The sequence below is a fragment of the Siniperca chuatsi genome, linkage group LG23 (assembly GCF_020085105.1).
Source record: "Siniperca chuatsi isolate FFG_IHB_CAS linkage group LG23, ASM2008510v1, whole genome shotgun sequence".
Lineage (NCBI taxonomy): Eukaryota > Metazoa > Chordata > Actinopteri > Centrarchiformes > Sinipercidae > Siniperca > Siniperca chuatsi.
This window is the reverse complement of record NC_058064.1, coordinates 18,319,895-18,347,238: the sequence shown is the minus strand read 5'-3', so window position 1 is coordinate 18,347,238 and position 27,344 is coordinate 18,319,895. Positions and strand designations below refer to the sequence as shown.

At 41.6% G+C, this 27,344-nt stretch overlaps 1 protein-coding gene across 13 annotated transcripts in view; it reads left to right on the top strand.

Annotated features, from left to right (window-relative positions):
- nav3 (neuron navigator 3) overlaps window positions 1-27,344 on the top strand; it is a 336,822-nt gene that overhangs the window by 187,623 nt on the left and 121,855 nt on the right. For all 13 annotated transcript variants that reach the window (XM_044186959.1, XM_044186957.1, XM_044186952.1 and 10 more), the window contains 3 exons: window positions 3,853-3,970; window positions 6,522-6,574; window positions 26,325-26,397. In XM_044186959.1, the coding sequence (XP_044042894.1) occupies window positions 3,853-3,970; window positions 6,522-6,574; window positions 26,325-26,397 (244 nt within the window). The remainder of the gene's footprint in view (window positions 1-3,852; window positions 3,971-6,521; window positions 6,575-26,324; window positions 26,398-27,344) is intronic.

Genomic DNA, 27,344 nt, shown 5'->3' with positions numbered 1-27,344 from the left:
TGATCTCCCAGAGACATTAAGCGTGTTTCCATCCACCTGTATGTTGAGGAAATGCAGTTTTTACACTTGGCTGAGGTGGCAAAGTTGTTGTGTCGATGAAAGCAAAACGCGACAAAGTGTAATGGATGCAGACTCGGTAAATAAATCGTGACGTATATAAAGCATGTGACTTGTTTGTCACTCGTCACTGAAGACACGAAAACCTCAGATCGTTGTGGCGCGATGAGAAGACTGTAGCATCCCTCAAATGAATGCATGAAACAAACGTAAATGCCATATTTCCATCACCTTTTCCACATAATATTCGTTCGTTTGAGCCTCTTCCTCTGCAGTGGTTTGATGCCACCTGACTGGAAAATTAGCACCACCAAGTGTTTATCTCAATGCACTCAACTCCTAATGTTTGCACAACAGTAGTGGATGGAAATGCGCATTAATTCGCATTTTCATTGCCAATTTTCTGGAAAGTTGGTTAACATTTGAGCTAGATTTGGATGGAAACTTGTCTCCTGCTGGCGGGAGAGTTGAGTCTTTCCTCTGACTCTCTATCTCCCTCTGTTTCTCTGCTGAAGCGTTAATCCTCTGTCCCTGCTCCCTTTTAAGGGTAAGATGGTAGTAAAAGAGAGAGATGTATGGCAGTGGGAGGTGGCTGCTAAAACAATGTAACGGATCAAACCCTGCTTCTCGTCTTCGTCCCAGGTCTCTGATGAACTTAGCTGTCCAGCAGCTTGTGTTCAAGCCTTGGTGGAATTTGCTGCAGCCTGATGTGCCCGTAGTTGTCTGCTGGAGCAGCACATACACTCTTAATTTCTCTCTTTCACACACACTTTCTCCATCCTCCTGCTCTCCTGTTTGTTTACTTGCCCCCCGATGGGATGTGGTCTGCATTTGCGGTGTGTGTTTTTCTGTGTGTCTGTAAGTGAGCCCTGTGTGTGTTCATTTGTGTGCATATGCCTCCTTTTGCAAGCAGGTTTTAGTGGCCGTGTGTGTTCCTGTGTGTGTATTTAAATACGTGTTTTCCCTGTGACGGCGCTCATTTTTTCGAGCTTGTGCTTTACGACTTCTCATCATGGAGAAAGTCACTGAAGGAAACCACAATCGATACAAACTTCTGAGAGGCGGCGTCTTTAAAGGAGCAAATGTCTCTCTTCTAAGAAAAAGGAAAGAGCGGGAGAGAAATGCTTTTAATTGAATGCGGTGTGTGAGGTAAATGAGGGGAAAAAGGGATTATTTCATCATGAGAAATGGTTAAGTTTTATGAGGGAATTCCTTGGGAAATGTCTACCATTCGAGATGCTGAGAAGCCTGCTCTAGTTAGAGAAACTTCATCTGCAGAAAATCCAAAGACAAAGATGTTTAAGTTCTTCGACGGAATTTCTCTGACAGGAAGTATAGCAAATAACATGAACTTTACATCTGAATTAATTCTACTTTGTGACACTGCGACACCCTCATGGAAGATCTTACATTTCTGAGGAGATTTTCGCCATTCAAAGTCCTTCATGCTGCTCAGGCCTGTATTGCTTTTTTGTTTTTAAATCCAGGGATAACAAGAAAAGTTTCAGGCAACAGTGCAGCAGTTAGTGTCTTTATATGGGCTGGTACAGAATTTTTTATTTATTTTTTAATCCCAGAATCTCAATTTGAGCCTAGCAGGAAGAAAGATGTTCCTCCATGGCTGTCTGCAGAAATTTGTATCAAACGCACCCTCGGCACAGTGGGATCTCTTTTCTAGTTCATGTTGTAATTCCTCAGGTGCTGTCTGGGTCTGGAAGGAAATCTTAGAAAGTTTGGTGATTAGAGGAGAAAACTAAATGGGTGAAATTTTACGGTGTATGAAACTGCTCGGGGTGTTTGAACCGGCGTTTCTGGGATGGAGAAAAGCCCTTCAACCATCACAGCTTCTTTGATCCTCAGGTTCATGTGTGAGAAATCGAACCATTTGTACACAGAATAACCTGAATCTTTTAGTACATGTCTGCGTCCGGGGGACCAAGAGGCCGAATGTGATTCACATCTTTCCTCTTCGGAGCCTGGTGAAACCAGAGCAGCTGTTGAGACCAGTCTGTCGCCCGACGGACAAAGCGTTGCTTATCATTCAGCTTACGGCCTCTAATGAAAGACAAAGCGGCTGTTAAGAGGTTTAGCTGACAATACAAAAGATTATCCGACATGCTGCTCTTCCGGGTTTAGAAACACAGCCGGGAGAGTGAATCCACCTGTTACAGCAAACGTCTTAATTAAGACTTGATTCGTAATAAAAGTAATTCATTTGAAATCATAGAAAGATTCCATTTTAAGATTGTTCTGACTGTCTAGTTTGCTTTTTGGTTAAAGACTTGCTCTTCTATTTCGGTTTTTATTTGTTTTTGAGTTCTCCAAAGTGCTGCAAAGGAATTTGTGGCATTTTCATTTCTTCATACTACTTTCTACAAAAAAAGACTTTAAATGTCCAGTAGATGTCTGAAAGCTTGTGCAGTTTCTTTCAGGCCGTCATATTAACATCTATCTAATGTCAAAGTGTTTGCTGGGATCATTTACAAATCCCATGGAGAAAGATCATAAACAGTGCAGCGCTCCGTGCCACAGCTTGATAAAATATATGTTTGTGTTTGAGTAGTGGAGATGTGCAGGGAGCCCGAGTGTTTGGACAGCACTCCCTGGCAGGACATTTACCACTTCACTGTAGAGTAACAGTATGTTTTGTGTTCTCTCTTAACTTCTCAACACCAGCCCACGTGCCCTCTTCGTTGCTTTCTCTATGTATCTGAATGTTATCTCTAAAGTGCTTTTGGACAGTAAATGTGTAATTTTGGCTGTGTTTTGGAGTTTGGAACTCGAACTTTCCATTAGGTGATGAGGACATCAAAGTCATCCGTGTTTGTAGTTTAATTTCCCGTCAGCATATCTAATGAATGAAATGCTTTTCGGCAGCCACCATACTTGTGCCAGGTCAAAAATGCAATGTTATGTTGGAAAGCAAATGCTAAATAACAAGATGTTCTTTCAGAAAAGAAAAAAAATGGCATCAAATTTTGAATTGTTTCATGTCAGCTATTTATTGTGTTAAGAGAAAAAATATATATGGGAGTATCAGACATTGTTGCCCTGCTCTGTTCTGATTGGTCCAGCTTGAGTTAGTAGTGCAGTGTGCAGATCTTCTGCTTGATTCTTCTCTTAAGAGAAAATATAGCCATCAAAAAGTCCTGTTAAGCCATGTGCACACAAAGGTACTTGGATGGAAACATAGCTCTACGTTACAGTAAAATGAGACTAGATTGCCCAAATGGACTTTTGACCCAGAGCATTCATCTTCCAATCATATAATTATTAATTTTTTTGAATATTTTTTTATTGAGGATAAATGCAAAATGGAATATCTTTACAGAGCAAAGGAAGGTTCACATTAAAACGGTATCTCTGCATCTACCACATTCTCAGATTTAGATGTCAGATAACAGGCTTCTAAGAAAAAGTAGATTATGGGTTGCCAGTGGGAGTAGAACATAGCTGAGGATCCTCTCAGATCATAAAATTATTAATAATTTTTAGTTGCTAAAGTGTCCAACATTGAACTTTTAGTAATGCTTGTTCCATCCTGTCACTCACATATTGCATTTAGGACTACTTTAGTCAATGATCTACTGCGAACACATGGATAATTTAGTTGTTTTGCATATATTTTCATCACTGAACGAATAAGTCTAACTAAATGGCTAATCTACTGTAAATGTACCAAAAACTGTAACACCTCAATGTTGGACACACACATATACACACACCTCCTCTCTGTCTCTGTTTCTCACACAAACACACACACACACTGACAGCATGTTTGTTCTGTCTTTGCAGATTTACACAGACTGGGCCAATCACTACCTGGCCAAGTCTGGCTGTCCACGCCTCATCAAGGACCTGAGCCAGGACGTCACCGATGGAGTCCTGCTGGCACAGATCATCCAGATCATAGGTAGGCATCCATATAGGCACACACACACACACACACACACACACATGCCTGTGTCTATCTATTCTCTATTATCTGCTGCAGTATCTATTATTCTGTTTCCTCTCTCTCGTCTTCCTTCTACAGCTTTTTGTTTCTCTTTCTCCTCAAGTAATTCAGATGACACCTAAAGTACTTTCAACTGTAATCTGCACAATTATCATGACAGACTGTTACCAAAGCACTTATAATGTCTTACTTCAGGTATAACTTTCACTGTTTAAGTAAATCCTTAATAAAGCAAAGATGAACAAATCTATGTGTTATCAGCAGTGACAAAACACTCGGTGTGTGTATAATTCATTCTGTCTGGTAGATGAGGCGACCACCCACACGCTCACTCTGTTTGGTCTTTGTTGTGGTGAGTTAGAAGGAAGCTGCTCCTCAGTCTGATATTTGGGCCAAATCGCAGCAGCTCTCGCTTGTTTTGGGTGCAGGGTGAGCTGCAGCAGCAGAGATCTATGGCTCTGACACCCAGGGGTGCAGAGGCATGTGTCTCCCATTGGATTCCACAGACAATTTACTTCTCTTTCTCTTTCTGTCTGTCTCTCTCTCTCTCTCTCTCTCTCTCTCTCTCTCTCTCTCTCTCTCTCTCTCTCTCATGTCTGTCTCTCTTTCCCCTTTTATGTCTCAACATTCCTCTTCCTTTCTGATGCTCTGGTTCTCTTCGTCGCTCTCTCTCTCTCTCTCTCTCTCTCTCTCTCTCCTCCTCTCTCTATCGCTCTCTGTCTCTCACTCCCTCACAGTTGAACGTTTTCTAGGTCTCTCTCTCCTTGTCTCTCTCACCCCTCATGTCTTTCATTTCTCATCTCTGATCTAACTTTCTCTTCTTCTCTTCTTTTTCTCTTTTTCTGCTGTTATTCTTGGACTTGCTCTAATCAGTGCCGGGCAGTAACATATTACTGACTAAGCCATTACAATAGTAATGTGCTTATCCTTTTCAGCAAAGAGTAGTATAAGGGATTACAATTAAAAGGCAGTAATTGCATTACAGTTTCTAATCTCAGTAACACTCGGCAGGGTTGGTTGAAGATTTTGTCTTGCAGGCCGACTGGTCAGGGATGTGTTAGCTTGGTGCAGCAGCTGGGGGGGGACTACCCTTCGCCAAAACAGAAAAGTTGTCATATTTACATGTTGCGTCCTCTTAGCTGGCCACCTAAGCCTAAGACTTTGGCTCACCAGAATAACAACAGCACGCTCATGCCAATCTGCTTTTACTACATTTGGTGTCTACATACAGGGACAGGATTGTACGTTTGTTGGCACGTATGGTCCACGTGTACAGCCTGCGTAGTTGTGAAGTTTGGGCTGCGTGGAGCCTTGCAGGCATGGGCTAACGAAATTCATACCATGCAGACTCTCACTGCCACACAGCTCTGGAGTATAGTTAAGTATAATTTGGGCTTTAGGCATTTGTTCAAATGCATGTATGTTTACTTTTACCTGACAAGGACCTCTTGTGGCCACGCAAATGATGACAGTTGTGTCTCGCAGAAGCAAATGCGGAAGTAGCATGACATTATAGCTCTGCAAAAACTGTGCTCATGCTCAATGCTCATATGCGTTGTTCAGGAAGGCAATGACAAACAACAGTTTTGTTGTTTCGTTTAAAGGAGTTGTTATAAGCCTAGATTCAGGATTCACCTGGTTTTGTTCAAAGTTACACAGCTTCACTGTGAGGATAGGACTTCTGGAGGGCTATGTGCTGTCACCAAGGCTAAGCTGGCTGTTAATGGTCAGTAAATACCTCCAAACAATTGTTGAACCCAGTAATACTTACACAGTAATAAATAATGAGTAATTGATTACATGTTTGCTGTTACATTCCCTGTTCTCTTACGCAATTTTGTCTGTATCTTTTCACATTTCTCTCACACATTGTTTTTCTTCTTCTTACGTCTACTGTCTTTACTCTCTCTCACTTTCTTTTTCTATGTGTCTCCATCACTGTTGAATGAACTTTTCTCTTTCTGGGACTCCCTCTCATCTGTTTATTACACACACACACACAAACACATTTTACTCCCTATTACATATGCTGCTTTTCTCACTGATGCTGTCTGTCTCCCTAAATCTCTCTCATTTTTTTCAACCCCAGGCCTGTCTAACTTCCTTACTCTCTCTCTCTCTCTCTCTCTCTCTCTCAAGCCTCTCTCTCTCTCTCTCTCTCTCTCTCTCTCTCTCTCTCTCTCTGTTGGATTGAAACTTTACCCTCCCTGCTCGCCCGAACAGACAATGAGGCCAAGCTGGCCTGTCAGTAATTCTCTGGCGGCAGCTGACGAATTAGGCAGCTTTGCTTCCCAGACCTTTCCTGTGTCGCTCTGCACCTCAACAAACACACACAAACACACACTCACGCATGCACATACACACATACTCTCCAATGCTAACCTCAACGAAGGTTTCCTGCTGGATTTGTGCACCTGAACCCAAAAGTCATTGGATGTCGGGATGTTAAAGTTCAGTATGGGACGACAGTAAAAAATCTTGTTTCTTCATTTCCTTTCTCACGCAGCAAATGAGAAGGTGGAGGATATCAATGGCAGCCCCAGGAGCCAGTCGCAAATGGTGAGTGTTTCAGCCTAACCTTTATATCCAACTTCATCCATCCCATAATGCAGTGTCGCAGGTTTATGTTTATGAGGAATATTTATCTGAAGTACTGACCTAACTGCTCTGCTGTTAAGCTGTAATGAAGTTTTAAATTTGTAGTTTTATACTGAAACTAACAGAGCGCAACAGTAAAATACATTTAAATTCCTAGATTTTCAGGGATTACAGGCAGCCAGTATGGTGTAGTCTGCAGAGATCACAGTACATTTACAGCATTCGGGTGATGCTCTCATCCAGAGCTACTGACAACAGCACAATGTCCCATGGCCGTCAATATTACAAACCTGTGACTGAAAATGCATTCCTGAATAAAGTAAAAAGAGTAAAAAAGATTTTATTTGATTAACCAATATCATTCTTCCCTACTTCTCCATGTTCTGTTTTGAATCTGCTGATCAAAAGATGAGACTAAAATTACAGTTTCATACATTACTCCAGTGGTGGAAAGTAATTCAGTACATTTATTCAAGTATAATTGTGAGCTACTTGTAATTTACCTGAGTATGTCCACTTTTTGCTACTTTATACATCTGCTCCACTACATTTCAGAGGGAAATATCGTACTTGTTACTCCACTACCCTTGTTTGACAGCTGTCGTGACTAGTTACTTTTCAGATTAAGATTCTAAAATACATAAGGTAAGCTTTTAAAATACAATGCAATGATGGTTCCTTTTAAATTAACTGTTTGAATCACAAAGAGGCCCTCAGATTTATCCTGTGACCATTTGGAGGGGGCCGACCCCTACGTTGGGAACAACTGGACAAAGCTAAATATTAAAATTAAAATGCTATTTATGCATTGATGCATCAGTATTAATAATCCAGTAATATAACATACAATAATATCACTCACCTGGGCCATTTTTCTGCCAAATGAGTACTTTTAAATACATTTTGCTGGTAATACCTCTGTACTTCTACTTAAATTCATGCAGTTCTTGTAATAGAGTATTTTTACATTGTTTTATTGTCACTTTTACTTTAGAATACTTCTTCCACCACCTACCATGCCCCCTCCAAAATTTGAGAACAGGCAAAGACTGAGCCCAATAGTAAATATACAAAGTCACATTTCACGTGCCAGTGTATCTCCCAAAGGCAAAGTTTCACTGTCACTTGTTCATTTCAGAACATGTTTTCAAGCAGCCAATAGTAGCAACTCTAATCACAAACCATAACCATCTTTACTATTCAGAATGATGGTGATGACTGTAGTAACCACATTGCCACTTGACCAAAAACACAGTAGAGCCCTCAAAAGTTCAAACCCTAACATATTTGACTTACTATGCCGTTTTCAATAATCTGTATTTCTGGCTGCCATGCGGCTAAGCAATGCTGGCGGTGTCGTTTTTCCCTCTGTTAATGAGATGACGGGCTGTATAACCGCTGATTGTCGTCACTGTGAGATAATTACCCCTCACTTTAACTAGAGTTGACTAAGTGTTTATGCAGTGTTGGTTTGCCCTGGCATCTGCCCTCCTGCCATTAAAAGTGACTAAAGCTGTTTAGTTGCTTCGGCGCGCTTTCTTAGTAAGACACTGTGGGTGAGGAGTGTGTTTGGTCCTGACAGTGGGTGTCTTTTGTGTGTCAGTCTTTGTGCCCTTTTGTTAAAGCTGTTTCTTGTATATGTATAGCTTACTGTACAGCATTTTTTCATTTATTGGACCATTTTTTCCCTCTGTACCATATGCATTGTCCTAATATGTGTCAGCATTTCAATGTTTCTGCTAGTTAGTAGAGAAGTTGATGGATTTGATAAACTCTCTGGGGACGTCTGAGGAAAATCAGGGAATCTTTCCAAAAGCGTCCCATCACTGGAATGTAGCAGAATATATTTTACAACTAGTTTCACACGTTCAGCACAGTTTTCAGCTGTTTTATTTTTTCCTCCAAGGTCCAGCTGTAATGGAAGCAGACTGTGCACTCTGTTAGAAAAACAACATTAAAGAACCAGGAAGGAAAAAAGCATTAAGGTCATGTGAATCCTGGTAACCCCTAATTTCACTGCAGTGAGTTCAGTGTGTCAAAACCAGTTCTGCAAAGATAAACCCCTTTTATTTTGGTCACATAAAGTGATTCTAGTCCTGGCTAGAAACAGCTGAGTGCAGACTGACGCACTGGTCACTTAGGGCGAGCTGCAAGCAGCACTGTAAGCATGTGGCTCGATATGCCAGCGACCTCTATGTGTGTTTGTGTGTGCAAGCTCTTTGTCTCAGTCTTTTACTAAGCCCATTGATCCACCACCTGCTCTGACCACAGAGGGTCCGGCCAGCTTGGGAATCTGAAGTTTGAGGAAGCACGGTTGCTTATAGCGTGGGCGCAAAGGGAAGGAAACATCTGACACACACATACACACACACAGACACACAACATCCACAAAGATGTAGCCAGCTAGCACAATCACTGTTTGAAAAAAACAAGGTTTTTACTGTGGAAGGTGAAAGGAACAGTTTGTGAAGTAGTTGCTTTGAAGACATGCTAGCTCTGAGTTTGCATCAGGATATTTGAGACAAAATAGTCAGCACAAAGTATCTCTAATTTTGTCCTCCTAATTGTTACTGTTTTTTACTGCATTTGTGCCACTTGGTTCGGTTAGTTTGGGCTGGTGTGAAAGCTATCAATCCAAGGGAGGGTTCACACCTAAAGGTCTGGTTCCTGAATCGAACCAATGTGAGGATGTTACATTGTTTCAACTGGTCTGATTTGCGTTCACAAAGGCAAAACTGGCAAAACGGTCCAGAAATTGTGGTGGAGATGTCGTTTGATTATTGGTCTTACAGTCGGCAGGTAAAAAGACAACAAACCCCTCCAAATTTCTACTTGGATCATACATTATGAAGCACCCTCAGGTTCTGTTCATGTTGGTGTACATCTGTAGCGCATATCAGCAGACTTTACAGCGCATATGAACATCTGGTAAAACACCGGGTATTAAATAATCAAAACCTTCTCTAGTAATTGAGAAATGTTCTCTTTGAGTGAGTTCAGGTTTGTCAACATTTTGGTAGCAAACACGCTGCTAGTTCACCAGTCACCAAAACAGGAAGAGAAAAAGTTTTTTTAACAAATGAAATGACACATACAATGGTAAGCTTTTTGTGATTGGTTCGAATGGTGTTCATACCAGAAATGAACAGCTCCAGAGTTGACTTGACAGCGGTCTGAGACAACCCCTTTGAGGCGGACCAGAGAGCAGTTGTTTGGTCCACATCGAGTTCGAGTCCGGCACACCAACAAAAATGAACCACATCAAGGGGGTAAACGCTCCAGGGTTCAGTTCAACCGGACTAAACAAGGCTGGTGTGAACCAGAAGTAAAAGGCAATAATGTAGCTTTTTTTCCCCTGGCCGGAACAGATAAACCAAACTACCCTTAGAGATCAAGGTGATGAAACATGAACATATGGCTCTTCAAGTGCTAAAGTATTTTGTTTGGCTTGTTTATCCCATGGGCTTGAACACTGATATCAATCTGAAACTTTAGTTATTTACTGACAACCTTTCCCCCCTATTTTTTTTTTTTACTTTTGGCTGCATATTGACAACAAGAGCTGTGAATTTTGGAAATCTGTCACTGGCCACCTAGCACCTGGAGCTTAAACGCCTTGGCCAGAGACATCACAGTAGCAGCAGCTGTTAGTGGAGGGGCAGATGAGTCTGGTTTACTTCCTCTGCACAGATTTTTCCCCATTTGGGACTTGAAACGGTGATCTTGCAGTCACAAGCCTGTTTCTCTAAGTGGTGGGTCGCTGCCGGTCCGGTGAGTGGACAGAGGCCAACTCAGCAGCTGCAGGAAGCTGAGGAGCAGAAACCAGCACGGCAATAGTATCTGCAAGCTTTTCAGCTAATCTACATGCAAAATACACTCTTTTTGTCTAAACCAGTGTTCACAATGCGAGAGATCTACAAGTCAACCATGGACATCTGCCACCAGCAGCCAATTCCTTTTGCTTCCATTTTTTCCTTCTAAAGTTATTTTGTTTCATGACCAAAATACTCCAGTTAGATCTATCATCTGATCAGATCAAGCTACGTAATTTCCTGTTCATTCGAACTCAGCTAGCCAGCCAGCCAGTCCATGCCATCAATTGGCAATTGGAATACTTAGTCCTTATAATTATAAGGCCAAAGGGTATCACCTCTGACAGCTCAGAGAGCTCATGGGATAGCATGGCAAAGAACAGTAGAACTATGAATTAATAGCCACCCTTTCCTACTTTTCCCTCCTCTACTTGCTCTAATTTGCTCTCATCAAGAACGATATGTAAAACAGTCCGACCTTTGATCTCCCTTCTGTTACAGAATATAATAATAATACATTTATAGTGTGCAGGTATCCTCTATTAATAGTAAAAGGTCAAACTTTGGTCACTTGATTGCTAATGTGAAATTGAAGATTGAAATGTCAGCGCTTTTAAAATGCTGTCCCATAACTTTCTTTAGATTTAGATGGAAAATAATGCAATAAAAAGGGAGTTATAGTTACATTTCCAGCCTTTAACTAACCGCTTGTTGATCCTCTCTTAGATCCCCCAAATCCCTGGTTTTACTACTTATAATACTGCAGACAGATTTCCTTTGTTACTGTTTCTCTTGAGGATAGAGCAAAAGTGCAGCAATCTGCAACAAAACCTCTACTTTGTCCATATCTGTACTGCACAGTAGCTGCGTGCAGTAATCGAAAAACAAGTCTTTTTACTGTAGGCCTGTGAAACATCTTTGTTTTGCATTGTTAATGCAAATGGGAATCCTCAATCTTTGAGGCCTGCCGTTCCCAGTGGTCAGACTGGTCGAAATTGCGAACATGCCCGTTTTTACCCAGTAGAGCTTGCGGCTGGTGTGTTTTGGGGAATAGTTTTGGTTGGATTTATTGGTGTAGGAACTAATGATTGCTGGGAATTTGTTCCTGAAATTGGGAGCGGGGCTTGTCTACAGAACCATACCCTCGACCACATATTTGGTCCCGGAAGGAATCATCTGCAACCACTGAGCAAGCCAGTGAAGATGATGAGAATGAGGAATGACAGGAGCATGGTACGAGGGGCTTTCAATTCAGTGGAGATTTGAGTCTGGTTCTGTTTCTTTCCACTGGGTTGAATACGTCTCTTTTCACTGTTTTTCAGCTTTGTGATAATAGATAAGCGTAGAGATGGAAAATGTAGAACATGGATGTGATTCAGTGGCTAGAGAGTGATGTGAGGCAGGTTTGGAGACAGAAGTCTAGGTTAGGAAGAAGAGTGTCACAAATCCCAAACAAGTTTTTTTGTTTGTCTTCTCCTCTCAGTTCATCTCTCACTATGGTCCTCACCCCTTCTAGATTACTTGTAGACTTGCAATGGATGGATTTGACCCTCTTCTCATTTTTGGATTTTGAATAGTGTCTGCTAACTGCATGTGATATTAAAGTATAAATGCATTCTATGGATTAAGGATCTCACACAGTGTTTGTGTCAAGCCTTCAAACGTCTCACTCACCTCACAGCACACTCTGCAATCCCTCTCCCATGTAAAACCTCATGCCCTCTGACAGTGCAGTTTCCTGTAATTGTAAAGACATCCAAAGGAATTAGATGTGCACTCAGGTTTTTGAATGGAGTGAAGGATTTTTTTTTTTCATGTCTCAGAAGAATCGTGCTCAAACACAAGAACGGCAGGCGAGGGATGGCAGAAGAGGCCCATTCAGCAGAAAATATTAAAGTCTCGCAACACTAATCCTCCTCATTATAGACAGACATCATTAGCAAACCACAGAGCGCTTCCCTGCAATACGGATGACTGTGCAGTTTCACTTTCTGGGTGTGTGTGTACGTATGTTAGCTTCTAGCGACCTCAGCAAAGGATTTGAGGGAAAAACAAACACTTTCTTGTCAAAATCTTACATAAATGCAAGGCTGCAGAGATACAGCATCTGTCAGCAGAAGGCTGTGCAGGTCAGGGTAGGAGAGATTACATCAAACAATTCACCATTTTAAAATAAACTCTTTCTTGTTGCTTTTCATTTGTGGAAATGGATTTTAAGTGTGTCATGGATCATATTTAGATCGGCTATCCGCAGCCATGGCTCACGCCCGATCCAGTTTGATTTGACAATGTAATTTCTTTGGCTGTTGATTCACATTGAGGGAGCGTTTGTGTGAAATTGTGATAGTTTGTCAAATTTTAGTGCACTACATATTTCAAGATAAATCAGTTTACGTTATATTGCATTGTTGGATGAACACACCATGGCATTGCCATGACGAGGTTGTACATTTTTAATGAATTGTAGTGGTGTCAGTAAGAAGTTTTCAAGATGAGGAAGAAATTCTAGATAGGTGTTGTAATAGAAATATATAGGAAAATTGAATTAATGCTGAGGTGACTGTGTGGGTGACATCTGCATCTGACATCTATGTGTGTTACTATCTGTGTACTTCGAACTCAAGTGAAAATGCTGTTATTTCTCACAGCATGAAGAGAGTTGCTTGCTATTCCCATAAAAAATATTGTTCAGACCATTAATAAACAAATCTTTAACAGTGAATCCGCAATTGAAATACAAAATCAGTAGTTTTAGCAGCTCTGCTCACTGGTGACAGAAAGCACCAGCACTGTCAGCTCAGTCATAATATACAGCTTGTTACTTCCTAGTTAAAACCTTACTTAAAGACCATGAAAGCCATAGAAACAACCAAGATGGAATACCTCAGTTGCAGATAGGTGGTTGCTGACCTTTAAACAGTGCTAGTTTTGTATGCTAAACTGAGAGAAAAACTTCAGCAAAAAGTTGAACTAAAAATAGTCACAGGTGCACTATCATGGTATAATGAACAGTGAGGCAAACAGTTACTTATGCGCATTTGATTGATGATGTAATTGTTTAACCTAAAACAGCACTAAGAGTTGACAGCCATGCTAGCGGCTCTGTGATGCTGTACTTATGCACAACAGCGGTTTGAGCTAAATACTAACGTCAGCATGCTAACATGCTCACAATGACTAACATGCTAGCATGATGATTTTTAGCAGGTATAATCTTTACTATTTTCACCATCTTAGTTTAGTGTGTTAGCACGAAAACATTTGCTAATCAGCAACCACAAGTATAGCTGAGTCTGATGGGAATTTAAGTAGTTTTGCAGGTATTTGGTCGTAAACCAAAGTATTGGACAAAGTTAAAGGATCACCATAGTCTTTAGGATTCATCCTGAGGGAGACAAAATTTCATGGCAATCCATCCAGTAGTTGTTGATATTTTAGTCTGGACCAAAATGGTGGACTGACTGACAGACCTACATTGCCATCCCTAGAGCCATGCCACTAGCATGGCTAAAAAACAAACAAACTACAATGTTAGTGACTATGAGTCTTTAAACTAAACTGAAGTTAGCAAACTCATTCGAATCAGCAAAGTAATAAGAAATTTCCACTTATACTAGAAAAGTACAGAAACAGGTTTGGACTTGGTATGCTGCCTTTGAGGCCTAATTGAGTCTAGGGTTTCTTGGAGACTATAAAAGCCCACCAGTGTCATCTGGGCCCCATCTGTTGGCAGCCTGCACACCAGCCAGACAAGAGGACAAACGGCACGAGCCACTCAGTAGTATCATCTTCACCGGCCCGACGCTTCATCATTCAGCACAGCTCGCTATAAATCTCTGCTTCTAATTGATCGTGTTCCTAATTGGAGTTCCTGGCCTGGGTTCTTGCAAGGCCAAACCAACTGGCATCTGTGTGACACTATTCCTCAGGTCGTTAATTTGAGTATATCAACCCTGGCTGTCAGGCGACTCATGTATTATGAGAGTCAGTTGGTCTGGAAATACGCCGACAAATGGATGATGGGAACTCTGGGCTTCTGAAACATCCCTGATGTCATTGTGCATGCCCAGCAATTGGCAGCGAGTGGCCTAAAGAGGGCAGAGGCAGATGGCCAGTTTAGACTGCTGAAACTATAGCTATAGAGGGAGTATAATTCATTCTCTTTTCTTGTTCACAGTCTAGATGCCTGGATGGTAGAGAGGTGAACTTGTGACCAGAGGCTTTTAAGTTGAAATCCCTTGTCAGATGGTAAATCTGGCATGTAAAAGAGAGTGAGAAATGTCCTCTTTGTCAACGGCTGAGGCAGCAACAAAACAAAATCCTTCCTTTTTCAAGACAGAGACCCCTGTGCACATAATATTGAGATGGGATCCTGGACTGAGTTTGTCCACTGCAGATGTCACATTTTTGGCATGTATAGCTTTGAAGGCAACATTTGGTGTTTATCCGTCTTCTTATTTCATCTGCATATTGAAAAGAAGATCATTTTCAATGCATCTGTGTATCTTGTTTGGACCTACAAACATTTGTCTTGCTTTCAACACAGTATACAGTATGTCAAAGAAGAAGATATCTTGTGTCAGTATGTTTCATGATTAGTGCAATAGGTGTTGAAGGGGGTGCATGACTAGAATCAATACCAAGGACTTAGAGTGTGATCCATATTTTAATGTATGGCTGCTCAAGTCCCTCAGCAGCTGTTGTGCTAAAAGTCATTACTACCCTCACACTGTGTGAACAGTGTCTCTTCGTTTCTGACTCTTATGAAGGTTCTTTGGGGTCCATCGCCTTTGTAATGGCAAGAACTAACGGACTCTCTGATATAATAACATACAGATGCTATACATAATTGTTTGGCGTCAATACTTGTTCTGTGTATGATTGTTTGGACTGCATGATGAGAACAGTACACTGGTAATGATGACATGGAACTACAAAACATCCTAGTGACTGTTATGTCCAGACTTCAGGGACACTCTTCTCCCCGGGTTGAGGAGCCTGACCCTGAAGACTTGATAAATAACTGATGCTCTTTTTCCTCTGAACTCATTCAGACCAGATTATACTGATGTATGTTTTTGCTGCTGTGAGTCCTACCAACCTACAGAAAGACAAGTGATTGCCTTGAGTGTTTCTTCATTCCGAAGCAATTGCCACTACATTTGGCGTTGTCGGCATTTTCACTCATGTGAGAGGACTTGGGTGCTCGGAGCGGCAGGTTAAGATCGTGCACGGCTAGAGTCTGGGACTCTTTACCTCAACCTCCCCAGCAAGGAAGGGTGGAGAAGAGGGGGCCTGCTGCCCTGAGTGTCCGAGGCTCACTCACCGCTGTTCACTGATCCAGTGAACCTAGTGGCTGTGGCAGCACTCTCTTTCTGATGAGTTTATTCAAGGGGGCCCGGGGTATACCGATTCTCGCTACCGTGAGGGGTGTGCGTGACAGACGTCAGCAGGGCAGGTCTGGGACTGCTGTGTGAATCACTGCAGTATTTGGCCAAAATTTTCACTGTCAGACAGGGGTATTTCTTACAGACCGGTTCTTTTCTACAATTCTTCTGAACTCATTCAGAGCAGATTATACTGATGTATATTTTTGCTGCTGTGAGTCCGTCTGCAGACGCTTGAAGTAAACCTACAGAAAGACAAGTGATTGCCTTGAGTGTTTCTTTATTCCGAAGAAATTGCCACTACACCTTTCTAATTGTTCCTCTGCAAGTGCTGGTTTATTTATTGCAAGAGGTGTGTGTTCTGGTACACAGGTTGACCCTCTCATATGTTAGCCAGTTTAGCAGCATGAACAGAGCACCAAGGGGCTCGTTACAGGCTCACTTGTAACTCAATTGGAAGCTTTTAATCACTCATTATAACTGAACGACATCGACAGATGTTCTGTTAAGGGAGCAAAGAACTGGCTTGTTAAAACAGGCGCAGTGAAGGACTGGTAACCTTTGATCCTGCTCAGTTTTTTTGACTGTGACGCACCAGCTGCAGTCTCTCTTCACTGTTCTGAACCTTCTGCCTAATAAAGTATAAATCAAGCAGTCTTCACAAATTCTCTCTGTTTTGCTCCTTAGAATTAAGAATGTGTGAGGAAGGCTGAATTCTCTTTCTTCTTTATCTTCTGTCAATCTTCCTTCTATCTATTGTTCAGTATTTGCCCAAGGGCCCATTGGCGGCTCATTCACAATCGGCCACCGTGGCTTGTGCTGTTAGCCTCCCTCTCCAGCCTCCCTGCCCTTAGTAAACCTGACCCGCCTGGCACCCTCCTCAGCCACCCGCAGCGTGACAAGGCAAGTGTCATTGCTGCAATAGATCGCTGAGCGTCACTCTCATTCCTCACTGCCTGAACAAAAACAGGCTTGTAGTTTACACTGCCCTATAAAGTGAAAACAACAGCAATCATGTGTTTCAAAAGTCAAAGTTCATGACTTTGGTTTAGATTTATTTTTAACACTTACTCCCAAGTTTAAGCTGCACTAAGCAATGTTGACTCTTATTTATCACTCTCTTCTTTATCACCCCAGCTTTATATTAAACCAAAAAGACAAAGGAGGTAAAAGATTCAAGAGTCCAGCTTTCTCTGGATGCACTGTTCACTCACTGTTTTGTAAAAGAGACTTTGTCAATTTTAATGTTTTGATTCATCTTTTCCTGTGAGCAGAGGATTTCCTGCAACTGACCTCACCTGATTTAGATGAATAAGGTGAAAATTTGACATCTTAGCTCTCTGTTGAGGACCAAGCCTACAGGAACAGAGCTAGGCTGTGAAGCGATTTTTTCGCAGTGACCGTATGGGTATTGCAACTTCCGTGTACAATACATGACGCGCACAGGCCCAAAAAGCATTTTTCCCATACACAATCATGGGAAAAGGAAGTCAGCCGGCTTGGCCAGCGGAAGTCTCGAACGCGCATGCTCTCAACCGTCTTGGCTGGAGAAGGACTCTAATGTACATGCTCTATGAGTGTATGTGCCCAGTGAGCAACTTTCATAAGAATGAATGGGGTGCTATCTTTTGAATGCAGTATCTCCTTAATACGTTCACGCTGAGGACTGATTCCCATTCAGGCAGATGAAATGAGATTTAAAAAAATCATCAGAGGAGCAGCTTTAAAACGTTTACATTGAACTTTTGAGCCATCACTGAAGATTAAAGGGGATATTTACTAAGGATTTGCTGCCCTTTCTTGGTGCTAAACAGCTAAATTGTGTTTTTCCTTACTTACTAAAGGACCACACTGAGTTTATGAGCAGGTAAAATGGAGGAAAAGCGGCACCATGTTACACTTTACTGGCATTACTGTTCAGAGGCGAAAAATATAGGAGAAGGGAATGTAAATTTATACAAATAGCGGCTGCACCTGATTTATCACTGCTGACTGAGCATTGCAGCAGAGGAAACTGCATCTGACATTTAACATCTGGGAAAATCTGCACCTCTGTTTTATCGGACACACACAGAGGGTAAGAGTATATATCCAGATTTAAAGAATGAGTAAGAAAGACAGAGAGAGATACAGTGAGACAACGTCAGACAATGAAAAAGCTCAGTGACTGCAGTCGCCTAAAGACTGTTGCAGCAAAAAGTGCGTTATAAAGTCACTTTACAGAAGCTCTCCTTTCAGCGACATAACAGAAGACAAAAGAGTAGACAAAAGAGACTTTTCTACGATGGAACACTCCTGGACGAATGAGGGACTACTCCATCTGACTAGATAGACTAGATACTTAAAGGGGCAGTTCACCCCAAAATCAAAAATACATATTTTTACCTGTAGTGCTATTTATCCATCTAGATTGTTTTGGTGTGAGTTGCCGAGTTTTGGCGATATCAGCCATAGAGATGTCTGCCTTCTCTCGAATATAATGAAATAAGATGGCACTTGCTGCTTGTGGTGCTCAAAGCACCAAAAAAAAAAAAAAAAACTCAATACATTTCGAAATACTCAACAGCAATGTCTCTTTCCAGAAATCATGACCCGGCTACTCAAGACTCAAGACTCAGACTTGTTGTGAGCAGTTTCATGAAGGAACTATTTTCTTTCTACCGAACTACACCCGCCAACCGTATCACCGCGCAGAAGAAAGCGTGCATCTGCTCATGGCTCGCGCAGGATGTAAACATTAATGGCATCCTCCTCGGATGAGCTTTATCGTTAGCTAGCTCAGTGATCTTAGGTGAGCTAGCAGTATCGCTGCACAATTCCTTCTGCGGGCATTGACCTGACAGGGACTGTCTAAGTAAATACTCTATTGAGTTGCATTATGGTAAATGTAGGGTCCAGTTTGGAGCTCTACCCACACTTGGGACTAAAAGTCAGGATATCTCTGCTGCTTCGACTTTGACCGTATTTTAAAAATGCGTCTCTCGTGAGTCCCTCAACCTTGTGCAAGTGCATCACTAAATTGCTGGACTACCTCTCTAATTGCACAGCCATTTCTGAAGTCGAACTCCATGGTGACACATCTAGGATATTTTACAGTGACACTGAAAGGCTGCTATTGTTCTTTCATAATTTTGTTGTTGTAGAATTGCACATAATTCTACAATGAGGGGCTAAAATGTGTCTAAAATGAAAGAAAATAAAATGGAGAACAGAGACAGAAAAAGGGGACGGATGAAATAACAACAAAGGCAATCTTGCATGTCCCTTGCATCATTTTGCTATTTTTTTGAGACGGCATCATCAACAGAAGTGATAATGAGACTTTGAGCAGTGAAATAGGATTTAAAGAGATTAACCCAGAGATTGATGAGGTGACTCGTTGGTCTTTGTCATCCATGAAACATCTTTGTTTCATGGATGACATCTTTGTTGACTGTCTCTCTCTCTCTCTCTCTCTCTCTCTCTCTCTGCCACTCGTTCACACACAGCCTACATACACATATGGACACACACCCTGTCTGTGCAGCAGATGCACAAAGCCACATGGAGGCCCTCCAAGTTATTTGATGCTGTAAACATTTGAAATTGAACCACCATATATAATTGAGACATCCATGGATATAGGCTTGTGTTGCCATGCAGATCCTGTTGATTATACATCATGTGTGTTTATATGCTGACTGAGCTAGTACAGTAGTTTCTTAAAGAACTAGGAACGTCACAGCCAGTAAAATCCTTAAAGAAAATTATTGTTTTATTTACATGAATATGAGGTATGATGTGATTAAAAATCAGCTTGGAGCTTGTTTTGTCTCTGAAGCCTCGGCTACTTGAATTGAATCATTTTAGTTTGGTTTTCTTGCGTTAGAAAAAGTTTTATGGCGTACAGTTTCATAACATTTAGGCTGCTATGAATGCAAACATTAACTTTGTAAGTCTGAATGGATGTATGAGGTTCAGCTTTACACTCATGGTGTTTGTAAAAATGAGCAATAACCTCTTTTTCAAAGATTTTTGGAAAGACAGATCCTCAGCTACCAGCCATGAAAGATTTCAGTCAGGGCAACGGGATTATGGGGACTGCCTCACTGATCAATATTGCATAAAACATTTCTTCAGCCGATGCCAGATGAAAAAAAGTTTCTTTACTTTGGATTTTGACATGATGAGCGATGATCCCTGGATTATGAAACAGGATCCTTTAACCCAGCCTCCCCTCTGCCCATCAGCTGCTCTAATGCTCTGTCCCATTTGATCCGTTCTGATTCATCGTCTGTCAGCAGCTGTCTGCTTTTGGACGCATTGAGAGTGGTGGGGCAGGGTGAAAGAGGAATCAATGGAGTGTTTGGGATGAGTCCAGTGGAAGCACAAGTGTCAGACCCCGAGCCTGAAGAGAAGAGTTGACGGAGAAGTGATAGTCATTGAGAGAGGTGGTTTGTTTGGTAAAAGGAAGAGAGATTTGGCTTTGTCTGTAAATGTTTGGATTTCAAAGCAGCTCAGCTCAGCGGCAATGATTAATAAAGTATATTCTGGCTGTAAAAAGTATCCCAGTTATGTGTCGCCTCAGCATGAGTGATGAGCTCTGCTCTCATTAGGTTTCAAATGCCAAGAGGAATTAATAGATACAGAAAGTGTGTATTTATCTTCTCAACATTCTGCCATATGCACTGAATGGAAGAAAAAAGCAAACTTTGATACAGGGGTGTCTGAGGCAAAACTCATTTTTGTTAGCTTTACCTGGTATCGATTTTGATCTGCTGGGAGAAAGGCTTAAAATGATGACACAGTTGTTTGTACGTGAAGGATTTTAATTTGATTTATTTGGATTCCCCTGACTCATCACTAGACTTTGATTTACTGCCTTAAGCAAAAGAAAAATCTAAAGAGATGCTGCAAAAGCCAATCAGCGCTTTGCTGTTGTGGTTTCCTTGAGGAACACAAATAACCCGCAGCCCCTAATGACTGTCGCTGACCCCACTGGTGATTCAGGTTCCAACCGCCAGGATGAGATTTGAGCACAATTTTCACGTGGGTGTAAATAAATTAATATACATTGACAGCATTCAGAATATAATCACTGGGTTGAAAGTAAAACAGATTGGAAAGAAAAACTAGAAGTTAACTGAGTCATCCCAAGACTCACTGACAAAATAGCTCTGTTTGTGAAGCTTGAGTCATCTGTGTTTTTGAAAGGGATTTAAGGTGGCACGTATTTTCCAGTGGATATGTAGCATTTTGGGTTAAAACCCTTCAATTATTGAGCTGTGCTCATGTGCTGTAAAGCGCTAACGCCTGGTTTTCCAGTCCTGTCTTGAAGGAGGTTGTTTTGTGTCCCATAGGAAGTGGTAATTAAGGTGTTGGCCCATTTGTATTTGACAGTTGCATCTAAGGGATGCTAACACTTTCCAATTCCAGCCATCATACATCAGTCACTTGATACCTTTAGAGAGGCCCAACATGCCCCAGCACACTTTTCACAAGCGAGGAGAGACGTGTGGAAATTAAGCGGCAAGCATGCAGATGTAGCTAGTGTCTCATTCTGTGTCTCACCAAATCTCACTTTTTACCAGGAGTGGAAAGGGTATCAAAATACACTGAAGTACTGTAGAAATACTACAACTTTGCTGTAGAGATTTACCAAACGCAGTAAAGGTGGAATTTCATGTTAAAAATACTAACAAAGGTAATCAGAAAGGACCATACCAGTGATTTTGCATGTTTTAACCAATTTACTAAAAACAAATAAACTTGACATCATAGTTAACCAAACCATGCTGATTTTAGATTCCCCCCCCCCCTAACTTAAGTGGAGTAATTGAGTGGACTTCAAGTCTGCATTCATATTTGTCAAAGATACAATATCATTGAGCGTTAATGCAGTTTAAGTTCAGATAGACATCTCATGTCATGGAATTGCTCAGTTGAGGTGGAGATCTGGTTTGTTGATCTGATTGCTGACCGATCTGCTGTCAAAAAATGCTGAAAATGACCATGTCTTGTTTTGCAGACACATTCTTGATAAACGATCGCTGTCCGTGCTAACCTCGGTGACAAATACATTGTGTTTCCTGTGACTGCTCAAAATAAAAGCATCCCCATGTTTTGCCCGTTGAATGCTTTTAATGTGATGCAGCAGCAGTAGAAAATGTTGAGTTAGCACTAGCAGTAACTTAATACAGATCTGATACAGCAGTAGGAGAGTGAACAATAAACAGTGATTCTGATATCAATGAGAAAATTCTAAACAGTAACACTGGATTCTATGCATGCATTGTTTTCTGTGAATCCCTCTTGTGTAGGCAGACAATTTGAATCCAGCACGGCGGTCTCAGCCACTAACGATGATAACTACTATGTAGAGTGGTAATTACAGAATGCAAATACATTGAATAGCTTTTGGGAAAAAAATGCCGACCATAAATAGTCTTTGATTTCATAAAAATCTGAAGGATTATTACTGCATGTTTGCTTTGTGCCTAAGGAGAACTGTATGAAAAATCTGGTTTTCTTGTGATTTCAACCACCAGAGGTTACAAGGATATCACAGCTTTGCGTTCTATGCCAATATAGAGTAATTTCAATCTTTTAAGACTTGTGTGCTGTACAGGATGGTACTGCGGCCAAGACGAGTGTTCATTCAATTGGTCTTCTCATCTATCTTTTCCCTCAATCTCTACCTCTTTCTTAAAGTATTAATGCTAACTCATCAGTGATTTTAGAGGAGTCTGTGGAGACAGGTTGAAGCAGGGAATGCGGTTTTGTACTCTGCAAGGCTCGTGTTATCCAGCCGTGGTACAAGATTTTCTCCACTCTGCTGCCTGTGTCAGTTGGAATGTGATATTTTGATTTGTAATGTGGCTCTGTAAATGAAACATAGCTTAATTGAAATTGATTATCACAGAAACTTAACAGCTCCCCCTCATAATTCTTCCAGGCTTAGTGGCAAGTTTCCTTCCCGCAGTGCTTGTTGCACATGTGCCCTCCTGTCACTCCTCAAAATGTGCTCCCTTTTTCCTGCTCTAAGTACTTCATGATTTGGTGAAGTGCGCCTCATCAAAATGCCCTTTTCCAAATTGCTTTTAATGGCTTATGTGGATCTGTCTGATGCCAGCCTGCGTCGGAAAAATAAATGATGTTGGTTTCTCGAGAAGCTGTTACAGGATGCCACAAAGCCAAACCGCCCACCAAACTAGCAGTTAAACATCGCCAGAACCCTGCGGAACATTAATGCCCCAGCCGTCATCAACGCCTTCAATCATTATTCCGCTTGTTTACGTCATTTTAGAGTTAAGGCCGACTAAAAACAAACAGCGGTTTCATCTAAAAGCCTCAGAATTTCTGGTTGGAGTGTCACTTGAAGGCTTAGAGGAGGAAGGCACGGGTTTCACTGGTGATGCCTGTCCTTTAAAAAAACATTAAAAGACAGAGATCTGTCTCCAACTAGAGATTTACTGTGTGTTTATGAGTTCACTCCTTTTTGTCTCTATCAGCTATTAAACCAGCCTTCAAACACACACATGAACACACGCACTGCCTGTGGAACAGATGCAAAATGCTACAGCAAGGCCTTCCAAGCCTGATTTAGTTGTCCCTCGATAAAAATGGCTGTTATCATGCAAATATTGCTGATTACATATCATCTGTGCCTATAGGCTGTTTATTTTGGAAGACTTTGAGCACCCCTACATTCCACCTCATGCTCAGTCTAATTAAGACTATAGCAATGAGCATTCACAAACGCTGCTCAACACATGTCTCTCCACATACAAACTTCTGAGAGTGTGTGTGGGATAATCAAACAAGTGAGCACCAGGGCACACATGTGTCAGTCTTTGTGTGCCGCATGTTTGAAGAGGATATGGAAGCCCACATGTGAGGGGGTTTGGTGCCTGCTGTGAATGTGTGTGGTATTGGAAGGTGGGAGGTTGTGAGTTGTGTCAGGCAGATGGAGAAGCTCTGTGTGTGTGACTTCTTGTCCCACAGGGCTCCCTGTTGATACAGTCCCTGTAAACATATCAGTCTGTGGAGAGAAAGTGACAGGGAGGGAGGTGCTCTCAGAGGTACGACTCAAATCTGCCATTACGCTCACATGGCATACTCCTCTCACTGCAATATGAATCCCACGCACCCGTTTATGCATGATGGTGTACTTAAACCGTCAGTGTTCTGCTCACCCTTTTGCTGCCATGTCTGCTGCCACACAGCTTACCTGAAAGCAATGCTGTCACTCAACAAGTCCTCCAAATTAAATGACAAAATCCATTCCCTGTAGAATGATCTGATACCACTATCAGGACGACATTATTTGTTTGTGCCTTTCAAAATTATAAATCTGTTTTATGATGTGACAACGTTATGGTAAAGATTTGATTAGGTTTAGACAAAAAACCACTTGGTTAGGTTTTAGGGAAAGATCATGGTTTGGGTTAAAATGACTACTCTAAGGTTGGGGGACCTTTGTTGCCATGGTAAACACGTTGTCAAGATAAGGGGACAATAGTGATCATGCTATTTTTTTTAAAAAAACAATGTTGAGTGTTGGTAGGAAATGGGAAATAAACAGCAGTCTTCCGTGTTAAAGTCTGATGTTTTGTTGACCCATCCATCCACCCTAACCTCCCTACGCGGACTTGGTCGCTCTATGAAAACAAAAGCCCCACCTCCACCCCAGTATCCACCTGCAGTCTCTGAGTCTACCTTTCCTTGCAGGGGAAGCTAGTGTTGTCACTCCCCACTCCATTTTTTGCTGAGCTTGGTGCTTCCTTTGGGGAGTGACAAAGTCAGAGTGTAGACACCAGACATCTACGCTGTACCTGTACATATTCTACATTCACATATAATCTATTTCATGTCTGACTGAACTCTGGATAGTCCACAGAACAGTTTTCATAAGAACTATTTCTTCTGAAATACTGTTTCTTAAAATATAAAGATAAAGATAATTTTGTCCATTCACATCCTGTGTATTAGGGTGGTCGATTCCTCTGGTGAGAGTTAACTACCCATTAACATTTGAAGTGACCTTTTTACATTAAGACTACCAGTCAGTAATTGAGGTTTTAATAGGGATCAGGCCAGAATAGTTTAATTGTACTTTGAACTTTTGAGAAATAAAGGAGTCGCATACAAATATACAGTATAACAATTCTCTCTATACAGTTGCCATAATATACAAGGTCAAAGGAGGACATGCATGTCATTTGTCAGACATTTCTCATGGTGACTGGGAGAAAACCATGTCAAATTATTTGTTGTGATAGTAAAATAGTTGAATAGATAAAAAGGACCTCTCTGCATCTTCCAGCAGTTTGCAGCTGAATCAGCTGCAACAGGTTCTTCTCAGATCAAATACAGCAAACTTCAAGGCAGAAAAGACTGGAGCAAACAGATTGATTTATATCCTTAAATAGTGCAAACATAAAAAAATGTGTATTTTTGTGATCGCAATCAAAAAGTTTGTTGAAGCTTGTTACAACTACAAAATACATATGCTCTTGAGAAAACAAACTTTATAAAATCACGCATGTTCTGCTTTCTGTATCATTAAGACAGGGCTAATTCTCTCAGTTGAATAAAATGTCACAAAAAATACACATTATTAAGCCATTGAGGACAATCAAGTTCAGCTCAATAGGAGTAAAAGAAGAATCAGCAAGTATCCAAAGATATGACTCATTATCCTGGTTCTACAAAGTCTCCCTCTCGCTAACAAAGACGTACAGGGACACTGAGTGAGAGAGCATTATAAATAGAGAGAGGGAGAGCTTTAGAGCTCATGAATCATCATTGCCTGCTGGACGTCTGGCTGAGTTGCCCCGCCTGCCCTTTGTGCGGCCTTGGCACACTGTGCTGAAGCGGAGCGCTCCGACCTCTGACCTCATCATAACAGACCTCCTGAGGGGCGTTGGCGGCTGGCCACAATGCTAATGAAGCCACCCGTTAGCCACTGTCAAGGAATGCAAAAATCCCCCTAATAACTGCAACCTTAGCGGGCCTTTGTGAAACTGATACCAGTTTGCAGCGGTGACAGTTGTTGACTATGTTGTGAAAGGCCTCAAGTGGACCACACTGTCCCACGCACCCTGTGTTCATATTCAAATGTGTGTGTGTACATTTTTTTTTTCTGTGTGTGTTTGTTTCTGTCTACAGTGTCCCAGTGTGGGTGTGTGCATGGATGTGAATTCACTGTATATGTGTCTCTAGTGTCTGTGTGTACCCATTACTACCACTGTTTCATGTATATGAGCATGTGTGTGACATGCCAAGGCAGGCTGCACCCCGGGCTGTGTAGGTGGCGACACACTGCGGTTAGTATGTCATGCAGCCGGGTCCCAGGGTCAAGCGGGGGTCGGGTAATAACCACACAATGATGTGCTTTATGGGTAATAACGCTGATCGTCCCCATCTTCTGAGCCCTCTGCCCCGAGACATTTAGGCTCATTGAATGTTAAGTATCGTCACATTCTTGCTGTGTCTGTCCTTTGTGCTGACTGTCTGCCGTCTCCTCGACAGATCGAGAATGTGGACGCCTGCCTCAGTTTCCTGGATGCCAGAGGAGTGAATGTACAAGGGCTCTCAGCAGAAGGTAAGAAGAATAAACAATATGCAATTCAAGGCCTGATTAAACTCTTAATTGAATCAGTGGAGCAGAAGAAGAGGGATCTCCCTGTTGTATTTCTAATCGCTAGACCTGGAAAATTCATTTGGCTCCAGCACCACCCAACCCTCTGTGGGTAGCTTTCCATGTCTTCACAGTACCAAATATCTTCAAAAAACGAGTTAAAACCTATTTCCAAGACATACTATTATACTTCACAGCAATGGAATTCACCACGTTGGTATCTTGACGGGGTGCACAGTTTCTCCATCTCAAGCTTTCACTATGGCAGTGTAGGCAATCATTAGGGCATCAAAGGGGATTGTGGGAGGATAAAAACTCCAGAGAGGGATTTTCCTCCCGACCATCAGGGTATACAGTACATGGCTTATATGACAGCCTTGACTACAGCAGTGCTCTGTACTGAATGACTTCTTGCCAAATTGAATGATCAGCTACAATTGCCTCACAAGGCCAGGGTTAAAATTGCAGTTAAGTTCCAAACTATGTGCTTCGACTATGACTTTGTTTTACATTTGATTTTGACTCTGCAGGAGGAACCCAAGATTCCCTCAAAGTCTGCAAATGAATCCAACTGCAGTCAGTTTGTTCACTGCATGCAAAGAACTTAAGGGAAGTCTTAAGGGAAAAACACACCAGCTGCAGAGCGTAGCATTGCATCATGTGATGTGTCTAGCTAGCATGTCCCTATCTGGAGAGCAAATTGTTGCTGTCTTGTAAAAACCATGTATCTCCAAAATGTCAACAGCCCCATTTACAGCTTTGTGATAATGCGTTTTTCAGATAATCCAGTTGGTTTTTAAATTGTCTATTTAGCTGAAGAAGTTAAAGAATTTAGACTTAATCCCTCACTTTGTCTGAAAAAATTCAAAATCACTAAACTTGGAGAATTTGAAGACACTGTACTCAGGGAC